A 23208-nucleotide genomic window follows, 5' to 3' on the forward strand; every position below is an offset into this window, starting at 1 on the left:
TGTAAGGCAGGAGACCTATACACTCCAGACCCTCTGTGAATCTATAAAGTTAAAAAAGTACATGAATTTGCCCTGAAGAATTTAACTAAACTTGAGATTCCTTAGATATATGGAAACTCACTACTCACATTTACATTTACATTTAAGTCATTTAGCAGACGCTCTTATCCAGAGCGACTTACAAATTGGTGCATTCACCTTATGACATCCAGTGGAACAACCACTTTACAATAGTGCATCTAAATATTTTAAGGGGGGGGAGGGGGGGTGAGAAGGATTACTTTATCCTATCCTAGGTGTTCCTTAAAGAGGTGGGGTTTCAGGTGTCTCCGGAAGGTGGTGATTGACTCCGCTGTCCTGGCGTCGTGAGGGAGTTTGTTCCACCATTGGGGAGCCAGAGCAGCGAACAGTTTTGACTGAGCTGAGCGGGAACTGTACTTCCTCAGTGGTAGGGAGGCGAGCAGGCCATACTCAAGAGCATCCCGTATCCTGCTTTCTAAGTAGAACGTTGTGGCTGATTCCACCAGGGCATCCCTCACCAATGTACGAATGTATCTCACTGGACCCAACATTACCACTTCCTGTGCCTCATCAACAGCTTGTGCTAACTGGATATTAGATTGTTTATTGAACTGTTTTGGGACAAATTAGCAAAACAATAAACTGATTATCACTACCCTTAAAGATTGATTGCCAACAAAAATAAACCAAATCCATTTGGAAAAGTTCTGTTTTTTTTCAAACTTAGTGCAAATTAACAGTAACATAACATCCATCACAATATAAAGTACTTACCTTCTCCAACTTCTCTCATATTCCACAATTTCTTTCAGTTCTGGCACAAGAGGTTTTAGGCCAGACACTTGCCTGTACAGCCTCTCTGAAAAAATGTGGCTCTACACCCTCATGTACCAGACAGACAGCAATCATGCGGCCCACCTGCTTGTATACGTCATCATAGAGTGCTGTCACACAGAAGACAAACCGTAAACAAAGGACACATTACATACAAAAATTAAATGTCTTACTCAAGTCATATATATATTGCTATAAACAAATGTGTCTTTGTTGGTGTAAAAGTGTAACTCACCTTGAGAGTTGCAAGAAAGGCATTTTTGTCAATCAGGCCCCTCAAATATTGCAGAGGAATGGATGGCACTCATTAGCAGCTGGAGAAATTCTCGAGGGACCACCCTCATCAGCTGCCGCTTTTCCATCAGCATCCCTAAAAACCATGTATATTTTTGCCTCCGGATTAAAGCGGGCTCTCTTAAAGCCTCATTGCACAATCATAAATGTTGTCCCTCATGACGTTCATTTGGTTGGCATCTCATTAACTTCAGCAGTGTTTGGAGGTCAACACTAAAAGAGACATTCAGAATAACAAAGCTCAGATACTTCCCACAATTCATCTGTAAAAACAAGACATTTTATTATTTACAGGGATGACTTACTCATTGTCATCACCAACATCAACAGAAGAGTGTGGTGAAGGTGGATGATAAGCCTCAGGGAATGGTGGAGGGGAGGCCACAGGAAGTGGTAAAGGTGGAGGGGGGCCACAAGAAGTGGTGCAGAAGATGGGGTGCCACAAGTGTAGCCTCGTTTGTAGAAGTAGTTTGTAAAAGGTCATTTAAAGGCTTATACATTTCAAAAACATGGAGAAAGCAATAAGGCTTTCCAACATAATGTGATTGCGTTCTGAAAATTATTTACAGAAAAAAAATGTAGCCTCATGCATCACTCACTATAGAATGTAATCCATGTGTAGGTCAAGAAGACTATATAATGTAATCAATGTGTAGGTCTGATAGAGTTCAGTGTGTCAAATCGGAGGGTCTGCTGTCCGGACCTCTGGCAGTCTCTATGGGGGTGCCACAGGGTTCAATTCTTGGACCGACCCTCTTCTCTGTATACATCAATGAGGTCGCTCTTGCTGCTGGTGAGTCCCTGATCCACCTCTACGCAGACGACACCATTCTGTATACTTCCGGCCCTTCTTTGGACACTGTGTTAACAACCCTCCAGGCAAGCTTCAATGCCATACAACTCTCCTTCCGTGGCCCCATATACTACCCACCATTGCGACCTGTACGCTCTCGTTGGCTGGCCCTCGCTTCATACTCGTCACCAAACCCACTGGCTCCATGTCATCTACAAGACCCTGCTAGGTAAAGTCCCCCCTTATCTCAGCTCGCTGGTCACCATAGCATCTCCCACCTGTAGCACACGCTCCAGCAGGTATATCTCTCTAGTCACCCCCAAAACCAATTCTTTCTTTGGCCGCCTCTCCTTCCAGTTCTCTGCTGCCAATGACTGGAACGAACTACAAAAATCTCTGAAACTGGAAACACTTATCTCCCTCACTAGCTTTAAGCACCAACTGTCAGAGCATCTTACAGATTACTGCACCTGTACATAGCCCACCTATAATTTAGCCCAAACAACTACCTCTTTCCCAACTGTATTTAATTTATTTATTTATTTTGCTCCTTTGCACCCCATTATTTTTATTTCTACTTTGCACATTCTTCCATTGCAAAACTAGCATTCCAGTGTTTTACTTGCTATATTGTATTTACTTTGCCACCATGGCCTTTTTTGCCTTTACCTCCCTTCTCACCTCATTTGCTCACATTGTATATAGACTTGTTTATACTGTATTATTGACTGTATGTTTGTTTTACTCCATGTGTAACTCTGTGTCGTTGTATCTGTCGAACTGCTTTGCTTTATCTTGGCCAGGTCGCAATTGTAAATGAGAACTTGTTCTCAACTTGCCTACCTGGTTAAATAAAGGTGAAAAAAATGAACTTTTTTTTTTCTTCACAATGTGTAATGGATTTACACTCCAGTCCAGCTTGTGGCGTGAATGCAGCTTTTGGTTGCCAACTGCCATTTTAGAAGTCACAGAAGAAGAAGTCTTATTTTCGTGGACAGATTTTCGGCAGAGTAAATCAATGGAGTAATGCAAATGATACTTTAGTTCCTCTCGTTTCGCGACTTCCGCTCTGCTGAAACATATTAATATTTTCCATATTGGATAAATATTTTGGTTAATTGCTGCAAAATATATTTTACGATATTCTTATTTTCCTGGAAAAGATAGGTAAGTGTTTGCTAACTGTTAATTGTTCACCTTCTTTGGCCGGTGGTTTATTTGATTTCTGTAAAGGTGTCCAGCAAGCTAACAAGGCCTTGGCTGTTAGCACTGGTAGCTAGCTATTTGCTTAACTACGCGTATGAACCTTGATACTAGGGTTTATATATTTTAAATGTTGTATTTCTATCGTTAAAGCGATTATTTAGCTGGATGTAAAAGTTACAAATTGTGACAATCCAGTCAGCTTTAACTCGGTAGCTAACGTTAGGGGGCGGGACGGTGCTTAGCCGGAGACTTAACTAAGAAATGCACACCGCCATCCAAGCTAGCTTCAACTCACAACGTTTTAGTTTGCTTGACCACAGATTTAATGTTGGCTTGACTAGTTCGCTAGCTAGCTTGCCACCAATATAAACGTAAGATTCACTTGTCTCAATGTATTTTATATTTGACCTCATGGTTGTCTGCATTGAAATTAATGGGTTAGCTTTTCTGATGCAGTTACATATTTAGCCAACGTTACCATCGGAAAGAAACGTTATAGATCGTTATAGAAGATACCAACTCTTACTTTTACGCTTCTTTACACTGAGCAGCAGCGTAAACAAGCGTACCGGTAGGGTCTTTAGCATCATTCTAACCTTTTACAGTCCTTTTAGAGGTTTTTGCTCAATGGGAGTAACTATTGCAGCAGGGCATCATTTGCAAATATACATGTTTAGAAAAGGGAACGTTTTTGTTCCCTACAAGTTGCTAGTGTCCATCTGTAAAAAGCAGCTGAAACAATATATTTGGGTTTTAGATTAGAATGTCAAACTGAAAACGTGTTTTTATCTGATCTATTTTTCCCCTTTTTCTCAGGAGGATGGCTGCTGCTGAGGTGAACAGTAGTTCTGCTCCGGTGTTGGAGGAAAAGGAGCCTATAGAAGTCACCACTGAAGGCGAGCACACAGAGAACTACCAGACACTAATTGATGCCGGACTGCCGCAGAAAGTGGCTGACAGTCTCAACAAAATATTCTCTACTGGTGGGGCATCCGTCATACAATGGCTGAGTAATCTATTTTCCAAAGAAACATGGTGTTGCTCAAGAATGCATGAAGTGGATAAAGGCCAGATTGTAATAGTACAAATCTGTCTTGTACCAACAGGGTTGCTGGCATACACTGACCTAGATGAGAGGGCCATCGATGCTCTGAAGGCGTTCAATGAAGTGGGAGCGTTGTCTGTACTGTCGCAGTTCAAAGAAAGTGACCTGACCCATGTCCAGGTGAGTTAGTGTGACCGAAATGAAAGAGAAGTCAGTTTACATAATTGCATTCAAATGAGTCTAAGAAGTTGACATTGAGGGGTTTATATTTTTTCCTCTGATCATAACACCAATACATGAATCAACTCTGCTGTGGTTTGCTTTCCAGAACAAAAGTGCTTTTCTTTGTGCAGCTATGAAGACATACAGACAGAGGGAAAAGCAAGGAAGTAAAGTTCAGGAATCCTCCAAGGGTCCTGCTGAGTCCAAGATCAAGGTAAAGTGCAGTTGTTTGAACATTCATTCAGTGGGTCAATAGAACCTGCTGTGTGTGTGAACCTGCTCAGGTTGTGCAGTTCTGTTGTGATTATGCTGTTGTCGACGTGTTCTGCAGGCTCTGCTGGCGCGGACAGGATACACCCTGGACGTCACCACCGGACAGAGGAAATACGGAGGGCCCCCACCAGAGGAAGTGTTTAAAGGAGCACAGCCTGGGATTGGAACTGAGGTAAAGCTGCTGGAGATGCTCGATTTTCAAGTAACACTATTTGAAAGGTTTATGGTCATCGCGGCAAAGCTGTTAACTGATATAGAGTAGAGAGATGAATGTCAATTGAGAAGTTTATAGCAATACCACAGCATTCTTCCACGATCACACTGGAACCCTCATTCAGGCGGTTTTCTGCCTTTAGGTGTTTGTAGGAAAGATCCCCAGAGACCTGTATGAAGATGAGCTGGTGCCTCTGTTTGAGAAGGCGGGCCCAATCTGGGATCTGAGGTTAATGATGGACCCCCTGTCGGGTCAGAACCGGGGCTACGCCTTCATCAACTTCTGCAGCAAGGATGCAGCAGCTGAGGCGGTGAAACTTGTAAGTCCTTGCAGTCAGACATGGTCTTAGTTTACCTTCTAAGAACCAAAGGGCTGATTTCCCAGACCCAGATTAAGCCTTGTCCTGGTTTTGAAAACCACTTTCAATAGGTTATCTTCATTGAATGTGCTTTTTAGTCTAGGGCCAAGTTTAATCTGTGAATCGAAACCGGCCCAAGATGTGATGCATATTTAATTTTGGAGGGGCCTCCTGCTACCTTATCAACCCTACAAAGCCATCTTTCCTCTATTCTTGTTTTCAGTGTGACAACTATGAAATCCGGTCTAGGAAACACCTTGGAGTGTGCGTATCTGTAGCGAACAACCGCCTATTTGTCGGCTCAATCCCAAAGAACAAAACCAGAGAGAGCATATTGGAAGACTTCAGCAAAGTCACAGGTCAGTGAAAGTGCAGACACCCCAATTTGATTAACTTGGCTTTATGTTCTGTGGGTAATCATTGGTCCGATATCAGTTATGTCACTCTCGTTCTTGTTCCTCCAGAGGGGCTTCAGGAAGTGATCCTTTACCACCAGCCGGATGACAAGGAGACGAACCGTGGCTTCTGTTTCCTGGAGTATGAGGACCACAAGTCTGCAGCCCAGGCACGCCGCTGCCTCATGAGTGGCAAGGTGATGGTGTGGGGGAACCCAGTCACTGTGGAGTGGGCCAACCCGGTCACTGAGCGTGACACGGATGTCATGGCCAATGTGAGTCATCTCTCACTTTCTCTGTCCATTTCTCGCTTCCGCCCCATCTTGTTTGTTTTACATCAACACATGAACAACCCCCCCTATGTGTTCCACGTCTGACTTTTATTTATACTTCTCTAAATGGAGTTCAACTTTGTCCGTGTGAGTCAGCAGGCGAAGGTCTTGTTTGTCAGGAAGCTTGCCACCTCAGTCACAGAGGAGCTACTAGTGAAGACGTTTTCTGCCTTTGGCAAACTGGAGCGGGTGTATAAGCTCAAAGACTACGCCTTTGTCCACTTTGAGGACAGGGATGCCGCTGTGAAGGTGGGTTACCCTCAGTAAAAAAAAATATTTGTATTTTTTAACATTCTTCAGATATCTGATAAAAAAATGTTTTCTGTTTTTCTCAGGCAATGGTAGACATGAATGGAAAGGAGCTGGGGGGAGAGGCGATTGAAATAAGAATAGCAAAGAAGAAGAAGGCGCGGAAGACTCAGCGCCAGACCACCAGAAACCCAGGGTGAGGCCACAGAGACTGGTATTGACTTATATCTGATTTAGTAGATCTCCCATCATGCGATTACATTGAAAGTTATGTTTTTCCTGTTTTTCAGCAGGAATGACGATTACAACCAGCCACCACCACGCATGCCTCCACCAGATAGGGGCAGGGGCCGTGGTCGCCGCGGAGGCTACGCCTCCTACCCTCCAGACTACCACAGCTACGATGACCACTACGGCTATGACTATCATGAACCCTGCAGGGGTTACGAGGACCCCTACTACGGTTACGAGGACCCCTACTACGGTTACGAGGACCCCTACTACGGTTACGAGGACCCCTACTACGGTTACGAGGACTCCTACTATGGTTACGAGGATGTGTACAGCGAGAAGGGTCGTGGCAGCAGGGGAGTTCCGCCCCCTCCTAGGGCCCGTGGAACACCACCCACACAGGGCCGAGGGGGCTATGTGCAGAGGGGGCCACCCATCAGAGGGCCCAGGGGTGGCAGAGGGGGCCGTGGGGGACTCTTTCAGCCACAGAGGGCCCACAGTACCCGAGGAGCCAGGGGGAACTGTGGGGGCAATGTGGGCGGGAAGAGGAAGGCCGACGTCTTCAACCAGCCTGACTCAAAGCGCCGGCAGACCAACAAGCAGAACTGGGGGTCCCAGCTCATCACCCAGCAGCAAGGCGGCGACTATTCTGATAACTATGGTTAAGGTAATGACACCCTGGAGTTTCACAGGGTTATTATGGGCATTGGTGGAAGTAGACACATGAAAAGGGTATTTGACAACAAAAAAAAGTTGAGCAATTTTTGAATGTCTTTTTAATCTTCATCCTTACCAAAAAAACAATGAATTGTCTGGAATTGCATTTTGAAATGTAAATGTAACCATTTTGCTGAATAATTACTTGTAGTTACATGGGACGTATGTTTTAACACATCACTTATACCTAAAAGTGTAGGTCTAGTGTTTTTCTAGAGGTAGATAAATAGTTTTTAAAATGTATATTATTATACCTTTGTTTTCTTTGGGAAGCCATAGCAGTTTGTTCTCTTTTGTATTTATACATACCTTTCAATTAAACTCAGTTGAGCTTCATTCAATTGCCAGTCTATTCCTCACCTTACCTAAAATATCACATTTGGAACACTATTTTCTCAACTTTTCGCTCAAGGAATAAATCAAGAGACCAAATTAAATTGTAGAATACCAAAACTCCATGGCAGAGCGCACAAACAACATATGAATGACTGAATCTTTTATTTGAACCCTTTTTCTTTTCCAGGAACTCCTAGACTTTTTGAGAGTAGTCTTTTTGCAGTCTTTCCATAGAGAAATGCTAAGAGCAAACCCTTTGGTTCAATGACATCACCATTTTGTTTGTTTTGTCCTTCTATTCCAATTTACACAGGTGGTGAGGTGAGAGCGACAGCGCTTAAGTGAGAAACAAACACACCATGAAATTTGTTCCTTACAAAAGGGTGAGCTATTACTAGTAGTGTCTAGCCCAAACCGTGCTGAATCTACAGATTATTTTGTGAGAAGACCGATTTCCAAGATGTCTCCTGGTCTGACAAACAGTGCTGTAGCTCTGCGCCACCTTCCACTGCCGATGCGGGGATTGAGACGCGGCCCATGCAAACAAATGTCTAGTTTAAACGAATGGATTTTAATGGTCATTTTGTTTATTTGATTTATTATGCTAATTACAGAGCAATTTGCTTGCCTTGCATATGCCATTCAATGTTTTCTCGTCAACTATTAGGATAAAGATTTTTGAGAGTCAAGAAGATGACAATAAAAGAAATCCTGTGAAGGGGCCCGGTTTACAAAGTGTAGGCCAACTTCTAGACTAATCTCTTGTGGACAGATGTAATGGTGAGAATCTGTCAAGGCTCATATAATCACATATGTGATTACGAGCAGCAGTAGTTCCTGGTTTTGGGTTTTCGTCATTGATTTAAGTGGAACGAATCAGGTTTGAGCGACTGTAGTGTAAGAACTGGTGCGAGGAATTTAAGCATGTTTGCGGATAAACGGTTACCACAGCCACAAAGTCACCTGTCTATTTCGTAAAAATTAATATAAACAAGTGTACGTTTTAATCATGTTAGGACACTGGGCATTACATTTCTGTAAAACCAATTCAGTGTGGCTTGAGTCAATCTATTCCTTCACTCAGGGGACCCCTGTCAATGATGAAGGTCCTATCCACATAAATGAAACCTCAGTGACATGAAGTACTTAGACTTCCCCTCACACTAAAGACACAGTATGGCTACCTTCCTCTTTAGTACTAGGCCATACATAGTCCTCTTTAGTACTAGGCCATACATAGTCCTCTTTAGTACTAGGCCATACATAGTCCTCTTTAGTACTAGGCCATACATAGTCCTCTTTAGTACTAGGCCATACATAGTCCTCTTTAGTACTAGGCCATACATAGTCCTTTTAAGTGACATTATAAAAAGGCTCTCTTTTCACACACTGAAGGTCCAATGCCATGTCAATCCATTTGACATCAATGTAAAGGACTTCCCTCACAATATGGACACAGCCTAGACGTGCCCTCCAATTTTAAGTGGCATTGTACACTGAACAAAAATATAAATGCAATATGCAACAATTTCAAAGATTTGACTGAGTTACAGTTCATAGAAGGAAATCAGTCAATTGAAATAAATAAATTAGGGCCGTATCTATGGACTTCAGATGACTGGGTAGGGGCGCAGCCATAGGTGGGCCTGGCAGGGCATACAGTTGAAGTTGAAAGTTTACATACACTTAGGTTGGAGTCATTAAAACTAGTTTTTCAACCACCCCACAAATGTCTTGTTAATTAACAAAGTATAGTTTTGGCAAGTCTGTTAGGACATCTACTTTGTGCATGACACAAGTCATTTTTCCAACAATTGTTTAGACAAGACTATTTCGCTAATAATTCAGTGGGTCATAAGTGTACATACAATAAGTTGACTGCCTTTTAAACAGCTTGAAAATTCCCAGAAAATGTCATTGCTTTAGAAGCTTCTGATAGAATAATTGACATAATTTGAGTCAGTTGGAGGTGTGGATGTATTTCAAGGCCTACATTCAAACTCAGTGCCTCTTTGCTTGACATCATGGGAAAATCAGAAGAAATCAGCCAAGACCTCAGCAAATAAAATTGTAGACCTCCAAGTCTGGTTCATCATTGGGAGCAATTTCCAAACCACGTTCATCTGTACAAACAATAGTACTCAAGTATAAACACCATGGGACCACGCAGCTGTCATACTGCTCAGGAAGGAGATGCGTTCTGTCTCCTAGAGATTAACTTTGGTGCGAAAATTGCAAATCAATCCCAGAACAACAGCAAAGAACCTTGTGAAGCTGTTGGAGGAAACAGGTACAAAAGTATCTATATCCACATTAAAATTAGTCCTATATCGACATAACCTGAAAGGCTGCTCCAAAACCGCCATAAAAAAGCATTTTTAAAATAAAATGGTGATCCTAAAACAGAATTTTTACTAGGATAAAATGTCAGGAATTGCGAAAAACTTAAGTTTAAATGTATTTGGCTAAGCTGTATATAAACTTCTGACTTCAACTGTAGGGCCACCCACTGGGAAGCCAGGCCCAGCCAATCAAGATGATTTTTTCCCCCCACAAAAGGGCTTTCTTACAGACAGAAATACTCCTGAGCACCCCCTCAGACGGGCCTGCAGGTGAAGAAGCCAGATGTGGAGGTCCTGGGTTGGCGGGGTTATATGTTGTCTGTGGTTGTGAGGCCGGTTAGATGTACTACCAAATTCTCTAAAACGATGTTGAAGGGGGCTTATGGTAGAGAAGTTAACTTTAAATTCTCTGGCAACAGCTCTGTTTGATATTTCGGCAGTCAGCATGCCAATTGCAAGCTCCCTCGAAACTTGACAAATCTGGCATTGTGTCAAAAATACACATTTAAGAGTGGCCTTTTATTGTCCCCAGCACAAGGTACACCTTTGTAATGAACATGCTGTTTTAATCATCTTATTGATATGGTGAAAGAATTACCATGGCAAAGGAGAAATGCTCACTAAGAGGGTTGTAAACAAATATGTGCACGAAATTTGAGAGACATGAGCTTTTTATGCTTATGGAATGATTCTGGAATAGTTTATTTCAGCACGTTACAAATTGTGTTTATATTTTTGTTCCATATTAAAAGGCTGTCATTTCAGTTTTTAGCACAAATGAATGGGAAACTACTAGCTCTGTATAATATCAAAGCCTATAGCCAGGTAATTTGACTTGAAGGTTAATCTAATCCATGTGATGTGGTATAGCCTAGCTAGCTGCAGAAGCTGTGGTCTAATAGCACTCCAATGACTATCTGGTAATTCAGAGTTATCACTTCAAACCTCTCAGTACTGGGCCTATAAATCTGATCTGGTGGTGAGTGCCTGTCTTTGTTTCTGCATCGGTGTGATACTTGGATATGTTCATATATAATTATATTTTCCTTGTTTTAATGAGACCATGATACTCTATTATAAAACATGCATCATTAGCATGGACTGCTGTAGTACCCACATGCTATCCTTGGGACATCCCAACCTCATTTACATTTACGTCATTTAGCAGACGCTCTTATCCAGAGCGACTTACAAATTGGTGCATTCAAAATGGAAATTTAAGATGGTTTAGGTAAGGATTATTCTTAGGGTAGGGATGTCAAGGATCCTGAATACCACTGACAATATCACATGGCTGCTTTTACTCTGAACATCTGATTTATCAGAAAAAAAGTAAACATGACTTTAAACGAGTGAGTCCTGTCATGAGTTGTTGGCACCAGGCAGATGTCATAGTGTATAGTGGTCAGCGGAGGGCGCCAGAAGATGTTTTTACTTCAACATCCTGAAGGCTCAGTCAGCAAAAATTGTACCTTCAAATTCAGGATGCAGTGTGTGCACCCCTAGGTAAAGCTAGGTTCTCTGCTAGAGCACGATTGCCAAACCAACCAAGAAATGAAACTGATACAAAAGGCCAGGGATTTCTGCTCTCTCTTGTCTGTGGCTTCCTTCCTCTATGCACTATGTGGTAACAATACCCAGTAGACCATTACCTTGGAGAAGCGCTGTAGTCTACTATTCTCTAATCTCTCCTCTCTTCTGGGTGTCTCATTAAAAGTTGGAGACAGATGGTGCGGTTTAAGTCAAGCATGGCTGACTTCAGATGTCAGCTTCTCTATCTCTGTGTGTGATGTTTAGTGTACATCTTAAGCAGTGTTCAGACAGGGAGCCTAATTCTGATATTAAAAAAATCTCACTAAATTAGTCTTTTGACCAGTCAGATCAGCTCTGAAAAGATCTTATGAGCACAGTCTGACACTCTTCTCCCTTTCTCTCCTGCCCTGAGGGCGAGTGTGTATGCCTAATGGTCCACCCTTCAGGGTTGAGAGTGTGGATGGACTGGTGGGATGAAAGTAGAAAACATGTTGGGGTTAGGAGCTTAAGGAATCCTTCATATAAAAACACATTTGAACATTTCTTATAATACACAACACAAGACCACAGTCATACATATTGTACATGTAATAGTTTGATAAAATGTATTTCCATTATTACTCAAAAATAAAAATACCCGAACCCTGAGAACAATGTACAGAAAAAAAAGCTAAGGAGAAGTTCCCCTTGTAGCTGAACGCAACATATCATACAGAATAGGTCAAACTTTCAACCACTATATTGCATAAGTATGCAGTTCATATACAGTAGGACCTCAGATTGGGAATCCAGGTTCTTTCAAAAACATTCAAATGTTTATAATTTTGCAGTGTACTGGGGGGGAAAGAGTTCAAACAATTATGGATAATATGGAGTATTTCCATGTATTGGTCAACTGGATATGGTCTAGACTCCATCTCTATCATGGACTCAGAAGTACAGCAGTTTATTAGTAAACATTCAACATAATCCTTTTCTCTAGGCCAATTTAAGACCTAACACAGTGACACTGAGGAATAGTCATTGACTGAAAATGCTGGATAAAGTGGTTCAGTGAAGGTGGACTGGAATGTGTGGAGGTGGGTCAGAGTGTCAGAGTAGACTAGGTAGAAGGACAGAATGCCTTGTAAGGAGTTCAGATACACCCCAACTCTGTCAGTGCTGGAAGAGGGGGCAGGTATGACCGTGTGCTCATTTTTGTGCAAGACAGAGAGTTTGAGGAAACCGTGGTTGAGGAGTCTTAGGCTCCAGGATTTGTCATTGTAACCAAGCAAACAGTTATGCCCTTTTCCAACCCTGCTCATGTGTTTATATGCCACACCTACATGAAACCCTTTCCCACTACACTGCCTCCCAGTAACAGCACCCAGTCAGACCCTCTCTACACAGCACCTGAGGACAGTCATTAAATCTCTCTGTGTGAGGCAAACATAGATGATCATCATCCTCCCATGTCACAGTTCGTTGTTAGACAGAGAGAGCGTTTTGTGTGCTGTGTTAGGGTCCAGTGTGAGCGCACAGGCATCTGCAACAAATAGAGGTTAGGAATCGGTACACATGCCAAGATTAATTTATGCTTTTAGGAGACTAGAGAAGTTAACAATGAAAAACACACTTTTTCAGGCCTGGTTTTAAGTAGCACTCTTCATTGTGTTCCACACTAAGGGAAGCAGAGGAACAGTGATTTAGTGACAGAAACAAGACTTGTAACTCAGTGAAACCGGTACTGAATAGTTATTCAGACACAGGTTAAGCCTAGTTTTGGACTAAGGAGCACTTTCAAGTTACTTGATTTACTTTAGTATGAAGAATGGATCGCCCAGTACATCAGAGAGCAGTCTCACTCCTCTGTCTCCTGGGTGATTGTAGCTCAGATCCAGCTCTCGCAGGTGTGAGGGGTTTGACCTCAGAGCTGAAGCCAGAGAAGCACATCCTTCCATTGAGACAAGACAGCCAGAAAGCCTGCAACAGGAAGACATCACTATTTTAAAATACTTAACTACTTATTTCATATGTACATGGTTAATTAATGAAATGGGCGGTGTATGACAATTTCATAATCTAAAGTTAAATTCATAACTACCTCAGTGTCTCCAGTTCACAATGTTTACTCCCCAGTCCAGCAGAGAGCAGCTTCACTCCTGAATTGTGCAGGTTATTGTCACAGAGTACTAGCGTTCTCAGGTATGAAGGGTTTGAACGTAGAGCTGAAGCCAAAGAAGCACAGCCTTCCTCTTTGATGCCACAGGATGACATCCTGCAGGAAGAGTTCAGAGAAATCTTGAAAATATTAAATACCACAATATTTGTGAGATTGTTTAAGGTGTAGTTACAAGGTTAAACCTTTAACATGTCTACCTGCAACGAGCACCAAATGCCAGTTACATCGTAGTAGCAGAGGAATAGAAATCCACGAGCGTAAAACGTACTTTGTAGAACGCTGTCTGATGGTGTAAAAATCTGCCTTTTTATTGTGACTAGCCCGTCCGAATGTCATGTGTGCATCTTCCTGTATTATGATTGGGCCTCGTTGGCGTGGTTGATAAGGTAAGAACCAGTACTAAGGCTGGGTTTACACAGGCAGCCCAATTCTGATCTTTTACCCAATTATTGTCAAAGGATCTGAATTGGGTTGCCTATGTAAACCCAGCCTGTCATTTCAGGTGTTTCAAGGTAGTGTCATTAAGAGTGGCTGCTTATCCGACTTTTCAGATATTTTTTTCTCCAGGCTAAAGATCCCGAAACGTCAGGATGTGCAGATCACATTAGGAGCTCCTGTTTATGCTCTACTTTACACACACTCTGCTCTACTACTCTGAATGGTTAGCTCAAAGCTGAATCAATGTCTGCTAGATCGCATAATCATAACAGAACTGAGTTTAATAGTATTAATGTATGTTATTGTAAGACAAAAAATACATTTTTCCTCCCATGTGGCCGAAACTCAACATTATGCAAAATAAACAGATAAACTATGCTATGGTTTGTAAACACCATCTGTGCAAAAATCTGGTCACTGTACATCATGCAAAAACACTGTATATCTCAGGAAAATCTAAATGCATACCCCCATAAACTGATTGATGTCAAATAGTTGGTATGCAGATGCTGCATGGACGTTTCATCAGTAAAACTTGAATAATTATCATTCACGATTGACAGTGACAAATGTGAAGGGAAGGCAGACTTGACAGGTTTAGCAAAAATGTCTAGCTAAATGACCACAAAACACGCCCACAAGGCCTTTTCGCCTCAATTTGTAGGGACATGGGCTAGAGGTCGACCAATTAATTAGGGATTTGAAATCGGTAATCAGCATTTTTGGTCGCTGATTATGGCTAATTACATTGCAATCCACGAGGAGACTGTATGCAAGGTAAATTGCTAGCTAGCATTAAACCTATATAAAATAAAAAAATCTTCACATAATCGTTGCAATCCTGCGTTGCATATAATGAATGCGTTGCCTGTTAATTTATCATCGAATCACAGCCTACTTCAATTTCGCCAAACTGGTGATTTAACAAAAGCACATTCGCGGGGGGAAAAAAGCACCCTGTCCCTAACCATAAACATCAATGCCTTTCTTAAAATCAATACACAGAAGTATATATTTTTAAACCTGCATATTTAGTTAAGAAATTAATGTTAGCAGGCAAAATAGGAAAATTGTGTCACTTCTCTTACGTTCAGTGCAAGCAGAGTCAGGGTATATGCAGCAGTTTGCGCCGCCTGGCTCTTTGCGAACTGTGCGAAGACCATTTCTTCCTAACAAAGACGAATTCAATTTGCCAGAATTTTACATAATTATGACATTGAAGGTTGTGCAATGTAACAACAATATTTAGATTTAGGGTTGCCACTCGTTCGATGAAATACGGAACAGTTCCGTATTTCACTGAAAGAATAAATGTTGTTTTCTAAATGGTAGGTTTCTGGATTTGACCATATTAATGACCAAAGGCTCGTATTTCTCTGTGTTTATTATATTTATGTCTGATTTGATATAGCAGTCTGAGCGGTGGTAGGCAGCAGTAGGCTCGTAAGCATTCATTCAAACAGCACTTTACGGTGTTTGCCAGCAGCTCTTAGCAATGCTTGAAGCACAGCACTGTTTATGACTTCACGCCTATCGACATTAGGCTGGCAAAACTAAAGTGCCTATAAGAACATCCAATAGTCAAAGGTATATGAAATACCAATGGAATAAAGAGAAATAGTTGACGTGTCATCATTTCTATAGTAACTACAACCTAAAACTAATTAACTGGGAATATTGAAGACTCATGTTAAAAGGAACCAACAGCTTTCATATGTTCTCATGTTCTGAGAAAGGAACTTAAACGTTAGCTTTTTACATGGCACATATTGCACTTTTACTTTCTTCTCCAACACATTGTTTTTGCATTATGTAAACCAAATTTAACATGTTTCATTATTTATGAGACTAAATGGATTTTTATGTATTATATTAAGTTAAAATACAAAAGTGTTCATTCAGTATTGTTGTAATTGTCATTATTACAAATAAATTATATAAAATAAACTCCCTCACTCTTCGACCTCCTCCACGAGAAAATTACCCATTTCTTTTCTGTTTTTGTTGGCTCCCCCATGTGGGGGTTCATGCTCTCTGATTGGCTCAAAGTCACGTTGTTGGCCACTGACAAACATTGCGATTCTACAAGTAGAATGGTAGGTTCGTCACTACCGGGTTGGCATGCTGCAGTTACCGCGTTTGTTCTGGCAAGAGAAAAGGAACGGCCTCCCACTGTGATAAGTACCTATCGGCAGTGAGAGCATGGTGTTTCCTGCTTTAGTCAATCATTCTATAAGAGGTCAAGGTCTCTAGCTTTTCTTTACTACTGAACACGCTTTTCTTTCTGAAAAAAAAAATGCACATACATCAAAGTGTCCAATTTCTGTAGTCCAGCAGAGAGCAGTTTCACACCCGAATCTTGTAAATCATTGCCACCCAGGTCCAGCTCTCTCAGGTGTGATGAGGTTGAGCCAAGAACAGACTCCAAAGCTGAACAACATTCCATTGATTTAGCCTTAGGAAAAAAATATATAGAATTATGGTTAATAGTCATAGCCTCCTACTGTCTATACAGAAATTTTAAAAATCATTCAAAATAGACTACACCAGAAAGCATGATTTGGCCACAGAGGATCATTAGTTTAGGGAAAACAATAAGCTGTGGATTGTTTTAAATCACATTGCCTACAAATCAGAAGGGCGAATTTGGGCAGTGCAAGCTGAAAATACCAAATAGATGGTTGAGTTGCGACTGTCAGCGAAAAGTGGAGGCCCAGCTAGACATACTTTTATTTAACTAGTCAAGTCAGTTACGAACAAATTCTTGTTTACAATGACAGCCTAAGAACAGTGGGTTAACTGCTTTGTACAGTGCAGAACGATAGATTTTGTAGCGATGAGACAAGATAATAATTACTAACAATTGGATACCACGAAATTGGGGAGAAAAGTAAAATAAAAAATACATTTAAAAAAGGTATACTTAACTGGAAATCAACCAATTCTCAGTCGTTAACAAACAGGTAAATTTATGTAAAAATTGGAAGTGTGTAGGCTACGGAGAGAAACAAAGTGAGGTGTGTGCTAGTGGATCTGCACAGGTGTGATGTAGTTGATGTTTGTTTATAAAATATATATAAAAAGGAATAGTCTGCAAATGTGATGATGAATATTGGCTTACCCACGCTGCCTGAGGTAGTCTACACACATACTGTAATTACACCTAAATGTGGCACAAACAAACTAAATTTGCTCACCTCAAGATTTTCAGTTTACAGCTTTGACTACACAACCCATCACAGATCAGATCCATACGAGAGTGCTGCAAGTCATTGTAACTCAGGTCCAGTTTTCGCAGTAATTTTTTTGACTTTATAGCTGAGGCCACTACTCCCCAAGACCACTCTGTGAGGTTACAGACAGCAAGTCTACAACAGAGTAAATACAATTAAACCAACCTCTACAAATGTGTAGGTACAGTGCTTTTGGAAAGTATTCAGACCCCTTCCCTTTTAGTTACGTTTCAGCCTTATTTTAAAATGGATTAAATACATTTACCCTCAATCTACACACAACATCCCATAATGACAAAGCGAAAACAGGTTTCAATTTTTTTGTAAATGTATAAAAATAAATAAAAAAACAGATACCTTTATTTACACAAGTATTCAGACCCTTTGTTATGAGACCAGGGTTAGGGTTACAGGCACACACCTGTCTATATAAGGTCACACAGTTGACAGTGCATGTCAGAGCAAAAACCAAACTGAGGTGGAAGGAATTGTCCGTAGAGCTCAGAGACAGGATTGTGTCGAGGCACAGATCTGGGGAAGGGAAACAACATTTCTGTTGCATTGAAGGTCCCCAAGAACAGTGGCCTCCATCATTCTTAAATGGAAGAAGGTTAGAACCACCATGACTCTTCCTAGAGCTGGCCACGCGGATAAACAGGGGAGAAGGGACGTGACCAAGAACCCGATGGTCATTCTAGTAGAGCTCCAGAGTTCCTCTATGGAGATTGGAGAACCATCCAGGAGGACAAACAGCTTTGCAGCACTCCACCAATAAGGACTTTATTGTAGAGTGGCCAGACAGAAGCCACTCCTTAGTAAAAGGCACATGACAGCCACTTGGAGTTTGCCAAAAGGCACCTAAAGGACTCAGACCATGAGAAACAAGATTCTCTGGTCTGATGAAACCATGATTGAACTCCTTGGCCTGAATGCCAAGCGTCACACCTGGAGGAAACCTGACACCATCTCTATGGGTGAAGCACGGTGGTGCCAGAATCATACTGTGGGGATGTTTTTCAGCAGCAGGGACTGGGAGATTAGTCAGAATCGAGGGAAAGATGAACTGAGCAAAGTACACAGAGATCCTTGATGAAAACATGCTCCAGAGCGCTCAGGACCTCGGAAGGTGAACCTTTGCCCCCAGTCTAACAGGACAACGACCCTAAGCACACAGCCAAGACAACGCAGGAGTGGCTTCGAGACAAGTCTCTGAATGTCCTAGAGTGGCCCAGCCAGAGCCCGGACTTGAATCCGATCAAACATCTCTGGAAAGTCCTGAAAATAGCTGTGCAGCGTCGCTCCCCATGGAACCTGACAGAGCTTGAGGGGATGTGCAGAGAAGAATGAAACTCCCCAAATAGGTGTGCCAAGCTTGTGGCGTCCTACCCTAGATGACTCCATGTGCTTCAAAGGGTCTGAATACTTATGCAAATGTGCTACATTTATTTTTAATACATTTGCAAAAATGTATAAACCTGTTTTTGCATTGCAATTGTGGGGTATTGTGTGTAGATTGAGGGCAAAAAAACTATTCAATCAATTTTAGAATAAGGATGTAACGTAACAAAATGTGGAAAAAGACAAGGGGTCTGAATACACTGTATGTGCATAATTAGCTTAACACTCACAACGCGTTTCTGCAGTACTTGATAAGTGGAATCAGCCTCTTTCGTCCCTCCTCACAAGTGTTGAACTTCTTTAGGTCAGACTCATCCAGAATCTCCCTTGACATCAGCACAGTAGCCAGAGTTGTGCATTTAGCAGGTGAGAGCTTTGTTCCTCCACGATTTCCTAACTTCAGGTACGCTTCAACCTCTTCAGTAAGTGTATTGTCATTTATTTCAGCCAAACAGTATACAAGGTTAATGGATCTCTCGGGAGAGTTGTGCAACCTCAGCTGTTCCTTTATGTAAAACTTTGTTTCTTCAACACTATCTGCATAGCTCTCCGTCTCTGACAGTAGGTCTTGTGTTTGAGTGTTTTCTATCCACACATACTAATCATGAGTGTTTTCTATCCACACATACTAATCATATGCATATACTATATTCCTGGCATGAGCAGCAGGGCGCTGAAATGTTGTGCGATTTTTAACAAAAAGCTGCGAAAAGCTGCTTAGATTCTCGACATCCTTAACAGGCTAGCTCAGTGAGGTTGGATGGAGAGCATTTGTGAACAGCAGTTTTCAGTTCTTTCCACAGATTCTCGATTGGATTCAGGTCTGGACTTTGACCTGGCCATTCTAACACCTGGATATGTTTATTTTTGAACCATTCCATTGTAGATTTTGCTTTATGTTTTGGATCATTGTCTTGTTGGAAGACAAATCTCCGTCCCAGTCTCAGGTCTTTTGCAGACTCCATCAGGTTCTCTTCCAGAATGGTCCTGTATTTGGCTCCAGCCATCTTCCCATCAATTTTAACCATCTTCCCTGTCCCTGCTGAAGAAAAGCAGGCCCAAACCATGATGCTGCCACCACCATGTTTGACAGGGGGGATGGTGTGTTCAGGGTGATTAGCTGTGTTGCTTTTACGCCAAACATAACGTTTTGCATTGTTGCCAAAAAGTTCAATTTTGGTTTCATCTGACCAGAGCACCTTCTTCCACATGTTTGGTGTGTCTCCCAGGTGGCTTGTGGCAAACTTTAAACAACACTTTTTATGGATATCTTTAAGAAATGGCTTTCTTCTTGCCACTCTTCCATAAAGGCCAGATCTGTGCAATATACGACTGATTGTTGTCCTATGGACAGAGTCTCCCACAACAGCTATAGATCTCTGCAGTTCATCCAGAATGATCATGGGCCTCTTGGCTGCATCTCTGATCAGTCTTCTCCTTGTATGAGCTGAAAGTTTAGAGGGACGGCCAGGTCTTGGTAGATTTGCAGTGGTTTGATACTCCTCCCATTTCAATATTATCGCTTGCACAGTGCTCCTTGGGATGTTTAAAGCTTGGGAAATATTTTGTATCCAAATCCGGCTTTAAACTTCTTCACAACAGTATCTCGGACCTGCCTGGTGTGTTCCTTGTTCTTCATGATGCTCTCTGCGCTTTTAACGGACCTCTGAGACTATCACAGTGCAGGTGCATTTATACGGAGACTTGATTACACACAGGTGGATTTATTTATCACCATTAGTCATTTAGGTCAACATTGGATCATTCAGAAATCCTCATTGAACTTCTGGAGAGAGTTTGCTGCACTGACAGTAAAGGGGCTGAATACTTTTGCACGCCCAATTTTTCAGTTTTTGATTTGTTAAAAAAGTTTGAAATATCCAATAAATGTCGTTCCACTTCATGATTGTGTCCCACTTGTTGTTGATTCTTCACAAAAAAAATACAGTTTTATACATTTATGTTTGAAGCCTGAAATGTGGCAAAAGGTCCCAAAGTTCAAGGGGGCCGAATACTTTCGCAAGGCACTGTATATCCCTCAGATTACACAAATCCAATTTTGATCAACAAACCATATCTATTGGGTGAAATACCACAGTATGCGTCACACTCAGACTCAGTCTAAAAGAGCGCGAACTGTACAGCGCAAACATCACCACACGCTACATACAACAAGATCTAGCTCTCTAGACAAATAAGTAGTCCGGATAGCTAGCATACGAGTAGTACTCGTCTCACTACAAAGGAGAGGAATTGAAGAGATGGTGTACGCACCTACGAGACAATCTAACTTTTACAATAAGTAACCTAGTTCACTTTTTTTTTTAAAAATATATTGCAACAGTGAAAAAAATGCAGCGTGGACTGCAGAAGCAACTTACCCGAAAAGGCCATTGTCCTCGTCCAAAGCGGGCTTTGTACTGTACTTTTATTTCCAAGTCAATTTGCTTTGCATATCCCTTCAATGTATGTTTACTCGTCTATTATGATAAAGATCTGTATGAGACAATCCAGCTAAATTCACCGGTGGTGCACATTTCGGGGTTCGTTTTATTCCAGGAATGCAATACAAGCACAATAAAAAATCATTTTATAGTAAAGGGGCGCGGTTTACAGACTGCATGTCCTCGCCAGAAACGAACGTCCATCTGAATCCAAGTCTCCCGGCCTAAACAGACCGTTTCCCTCCAATGATTCATATACACACTAGATTACTTATAGGGGGCGCTGTGTTGAAATGAAATCACCGAGTACGACAGGCGTAAAGCCCATTCACAACAAAGCAGAGTTAAAAAGTAAGAAATATTTGCTAAATAAAAAAGGAAATAGTAAACACAAAAAAATACATTTTAATTTAACACTTTTTGGGTCACTACATATTGATGTGTTATTTCCTATCTTATTATTCTACAATGTAGAAAATAGTTCAAATAAAGAAAAACCCTTGAATGAGTAGGTGTGTCCAAAGTTGACTGGTACTGTATATAAAGACATTTTCCTTAAAGTATCATTTTTTAGAGATGACTAATGTCACTGTCCCCACTACCCTAAAAATGTAATCTAAATACTGTAGAATTTCATTCATTCCTATGGAGGACTGCTCCTACCGGTGGCTTCAAAACCTCTCAATGGCCAATACATAGCATCAGTAATCCAGGGTTTGTAATCCAGGGTTTATACACATTGGTTGCAACCCACAATGTAACAATGTCCCAGATTTTTTTTAAAGTCATCAGTGTAAGTTAATTTTTTCATTTTTCTGCAACTTTGAACCCAGATCCAATGACATGGTTCATTTTGTTTGTTTTTTCACATTGATTGACAACTCAACCAAATGTAAATCAAAATGTTGAACTGATGTCTGTGCCTACAGGCTATATAGAATTAGTGTGTAGCATCATAGTGAAGCACATTTGAATTATGGTAGGAGGACACTAGGAATTAGGATTCCATAAAACCAGTCCAGCAGGGCATTAGTGCCAGTCTCTCTTCACTCATCATGAAAGTCCTATGCAAATAAAGTCAACCTCAGTGATGACATAATTACTAATGGACTTCCCCTCACAATGAATTCACATATGACTACTTTCCTATTTAGAACTAGTCTATAGATAGTCATTAACTTTAAGTGACATTGTAAAAAGGACATATCTTTTCACAGTTTATAGTAGCAAAATAAAGAGGAAATAGCTCTGTATAATATCAAAGCCTATAGCCAGGTAATTTGATCTGGAGGTTAATCCAAACCATGTGATGTGGTATAACCTAGCTAGCTGCAGAAGCTGTGATCTAATAGCACTCCAATGACTATCTGGTGATTGGGAGTGATCACTGCAAACCTCACTCAGGACTGGGCTACTAACTTAGACTTACGAATATGTTCTGGTGGTGTCTGCCTGTCTGTATTTCTGCATCTGCGTGATACTTTGTTGATATGTTCATAATATTCATATGAACAAAGCATACACATTCCTTCAATTCTTTCAATGCACTTTGCAGTAGTTCGGTCACAAAATGTGGCTCTGTTGTTGGCTGTGAATTCACCCATGTTTTGCCTCTGGTGCACAATGTCCTACCTAATTCATAGGCAAAATATTTGCGTGGCAATTATAATTCTCTCCTATTTAAATTAGACTCTGAAACTGTGTTATAAAACAGGCGCATCTGAAGTGTTGGCCCCCATGTTTCATGAGCTGTAGCGTGTAGATAAAATGACAAAGTCAACATTTGTGGGGTCCCTAACAAATAACCATAACGACTACACTATGTTTGCTTTTACTCTTCTCTGAACAGCTGACTTATCAGAAAAAAAATCAACATTACTTTCTTTGGAAAATAGCAAACTTGTGAGGACTGTCAACAGTTGTTGGCTCCAGCCAGATGTCATTGAGTGTAGTGGTCAGCAGAGGGCGCCAGAAGACGCGTTCTCTTTTGCCACACAACGTCCTCAATGCCTCCTCGTGGCGAGCTCAAGTCAACAAAACAATTGTACCTTCAAATTCGGAATGCAGTGTGCACCCCTTGGTAAAGCTAGGTTCTCTGCTAGAGCACACGGTTGCCAAACCAACCAAGAAGTACAACAA

At 41.4% G+C, this 23208-nt stretch overlaps 2 protein-coding genes across 5 annotated transcripts; one reads left to right on the forward strand and one right to left on the reverse strand.

The window, feature by feature from the left end:
- The first annotated feature begins 2921 nt into the window (after positions 1–2921).
- Positions 2922–8241, forward strand: LOC123992573 (heterogeneous nuclear ribonucleoprotein R-like). 3 transcript variants are annotated; one of them, XM_046293806.1, is made up of 12 exons: positions 2922–3109; positions 3965–4131; positions 4255–4373; positions 4522–4629; positions 4747–4860; positions 5045–5221; positions 5484–5619; positions 5725–5930; positions 6087–6236; positions 6323–6432; positions 6527–7134; positions 7834–8241. In XM_046293806.1, exons 2-11 carry the CDS (start codon positions 3969–3971, stop codon positions 7131–7133), a joined length of 1890 nt encoding a protein of 629 aa, XP_046149762.1. In that variant the 5' UTR covers positions 2922–3109; positions 3965–3968; the 3' UTR covers position 7134; positions 7834–8241. The 3 variants fall into 3 exon arrangements, with proteins under 3 accessions (XP_046149762.1, XP_046149760.1, XP_046149761.1); XM_046293804.1 differs by having other exon boundaries at positions 2923–3109; positions 6084–6236; XM_046293805.1 differs by having other exon boundaries at positions 2923–3109; positions 6084–6236; positions 6530–7134.
- A 2074-nt stretch (positions 8242–10315) lies between these two features.
- LOC123992574 (ribonuclease inhibitor-like) lies at positions 10316–21297 on the reverse strand. Of its 2 annotated transcripts, XM_046293807.1 has the most exons (7): positions 21007–21297; positions 17192–17362; positions 16301–16449; positions 13479–13652; positions 13193–13357; positions 13011–13055; positions 10318–12920 (listed from the first exon to the last, which is right to left on the reverse strand). In XM_046293807.1, exons 3-7 carry the CDS (start codon positions 16438–16440, stop codon positions 12893–12895), a joined length of 552 nt encoding a protein of 183 aa, XP_046149763.1. In that variant the 5' UTR covers positions 16441–16449; positions 17192–17362; positions 21007–21297; the 3' UTR covers positions 10318–12892. The 2 variants fall into 2 exon arrangements, with proteins under 2 accessions (XP_046149764.1, XP_046149763.1); XM_046293808.1 differs by lacking the exon at positions 17192–17362 and having other exon boundaries at positions 10316–12920.
- Positions 21298–23208: the final 1911 nt, after the last annotated feature.

This window comes from Oncorhynchus gorbuscha, linkage group LG13, assembly GCF_021184085.1.
Source record: "Oncorhynchus gorbuscha isolate QuinsamMale2020 ecotype Even-year linkage group LG13, OgorEven_v1.0, whole genome shotgun sequence".
Lineage (NCBI taxonomy): Eukaryota > Metazoa > Chordata > Actinopteri > Salmoniformes > Salmonidae > Oncorhynchus > Oncorhynchus gorbuscha.

Coding starts and splice junctions, on each gene's coding strand:
- LOC123992573 (XM_046293804.1), top strand. CDS start 3,969: ATGGCTGCTGCTGAGGTGAACAGTAGTTCTGCTCCGGTGTTGGAGGAA. Junction 5,620..5,724: donor AGACTTCAGCAAAGTCACAG/GTCAGTGAAAGT, acceptor TTGTTCCTCCAG/AGGGGCTTCAGGAAGTGATC. Junction 5,931..6,083: donor ACACGGATGTCATGGCCAAT/GTGAGTCATCTC, acceptor CGTGTGAGTCAG/CAGGCGAAGGTCTTGTTTGT.
- LOC123992574 (XM_046293808.1), bottom strand. CDS start 16,440: ATGGAATGTTGTTCAGCTTTGGAGTCTGTTCTTGGCTCAACCTCATCA. Junction 13,056..13,192: donor GATCCATTCTTCATACTAAA/GTAAATCAAGTA, acceptor TGCTTCCCTTAG/TGTGGAACACAATGAAGAGT. Junction 12,921..13,010: donor TTAAAACCAGGCCTGAAAAA/GTGTGTTTTTCA, acceptor TATTTGTTGCAG/ATGCCTGTGCGCTCACACTG.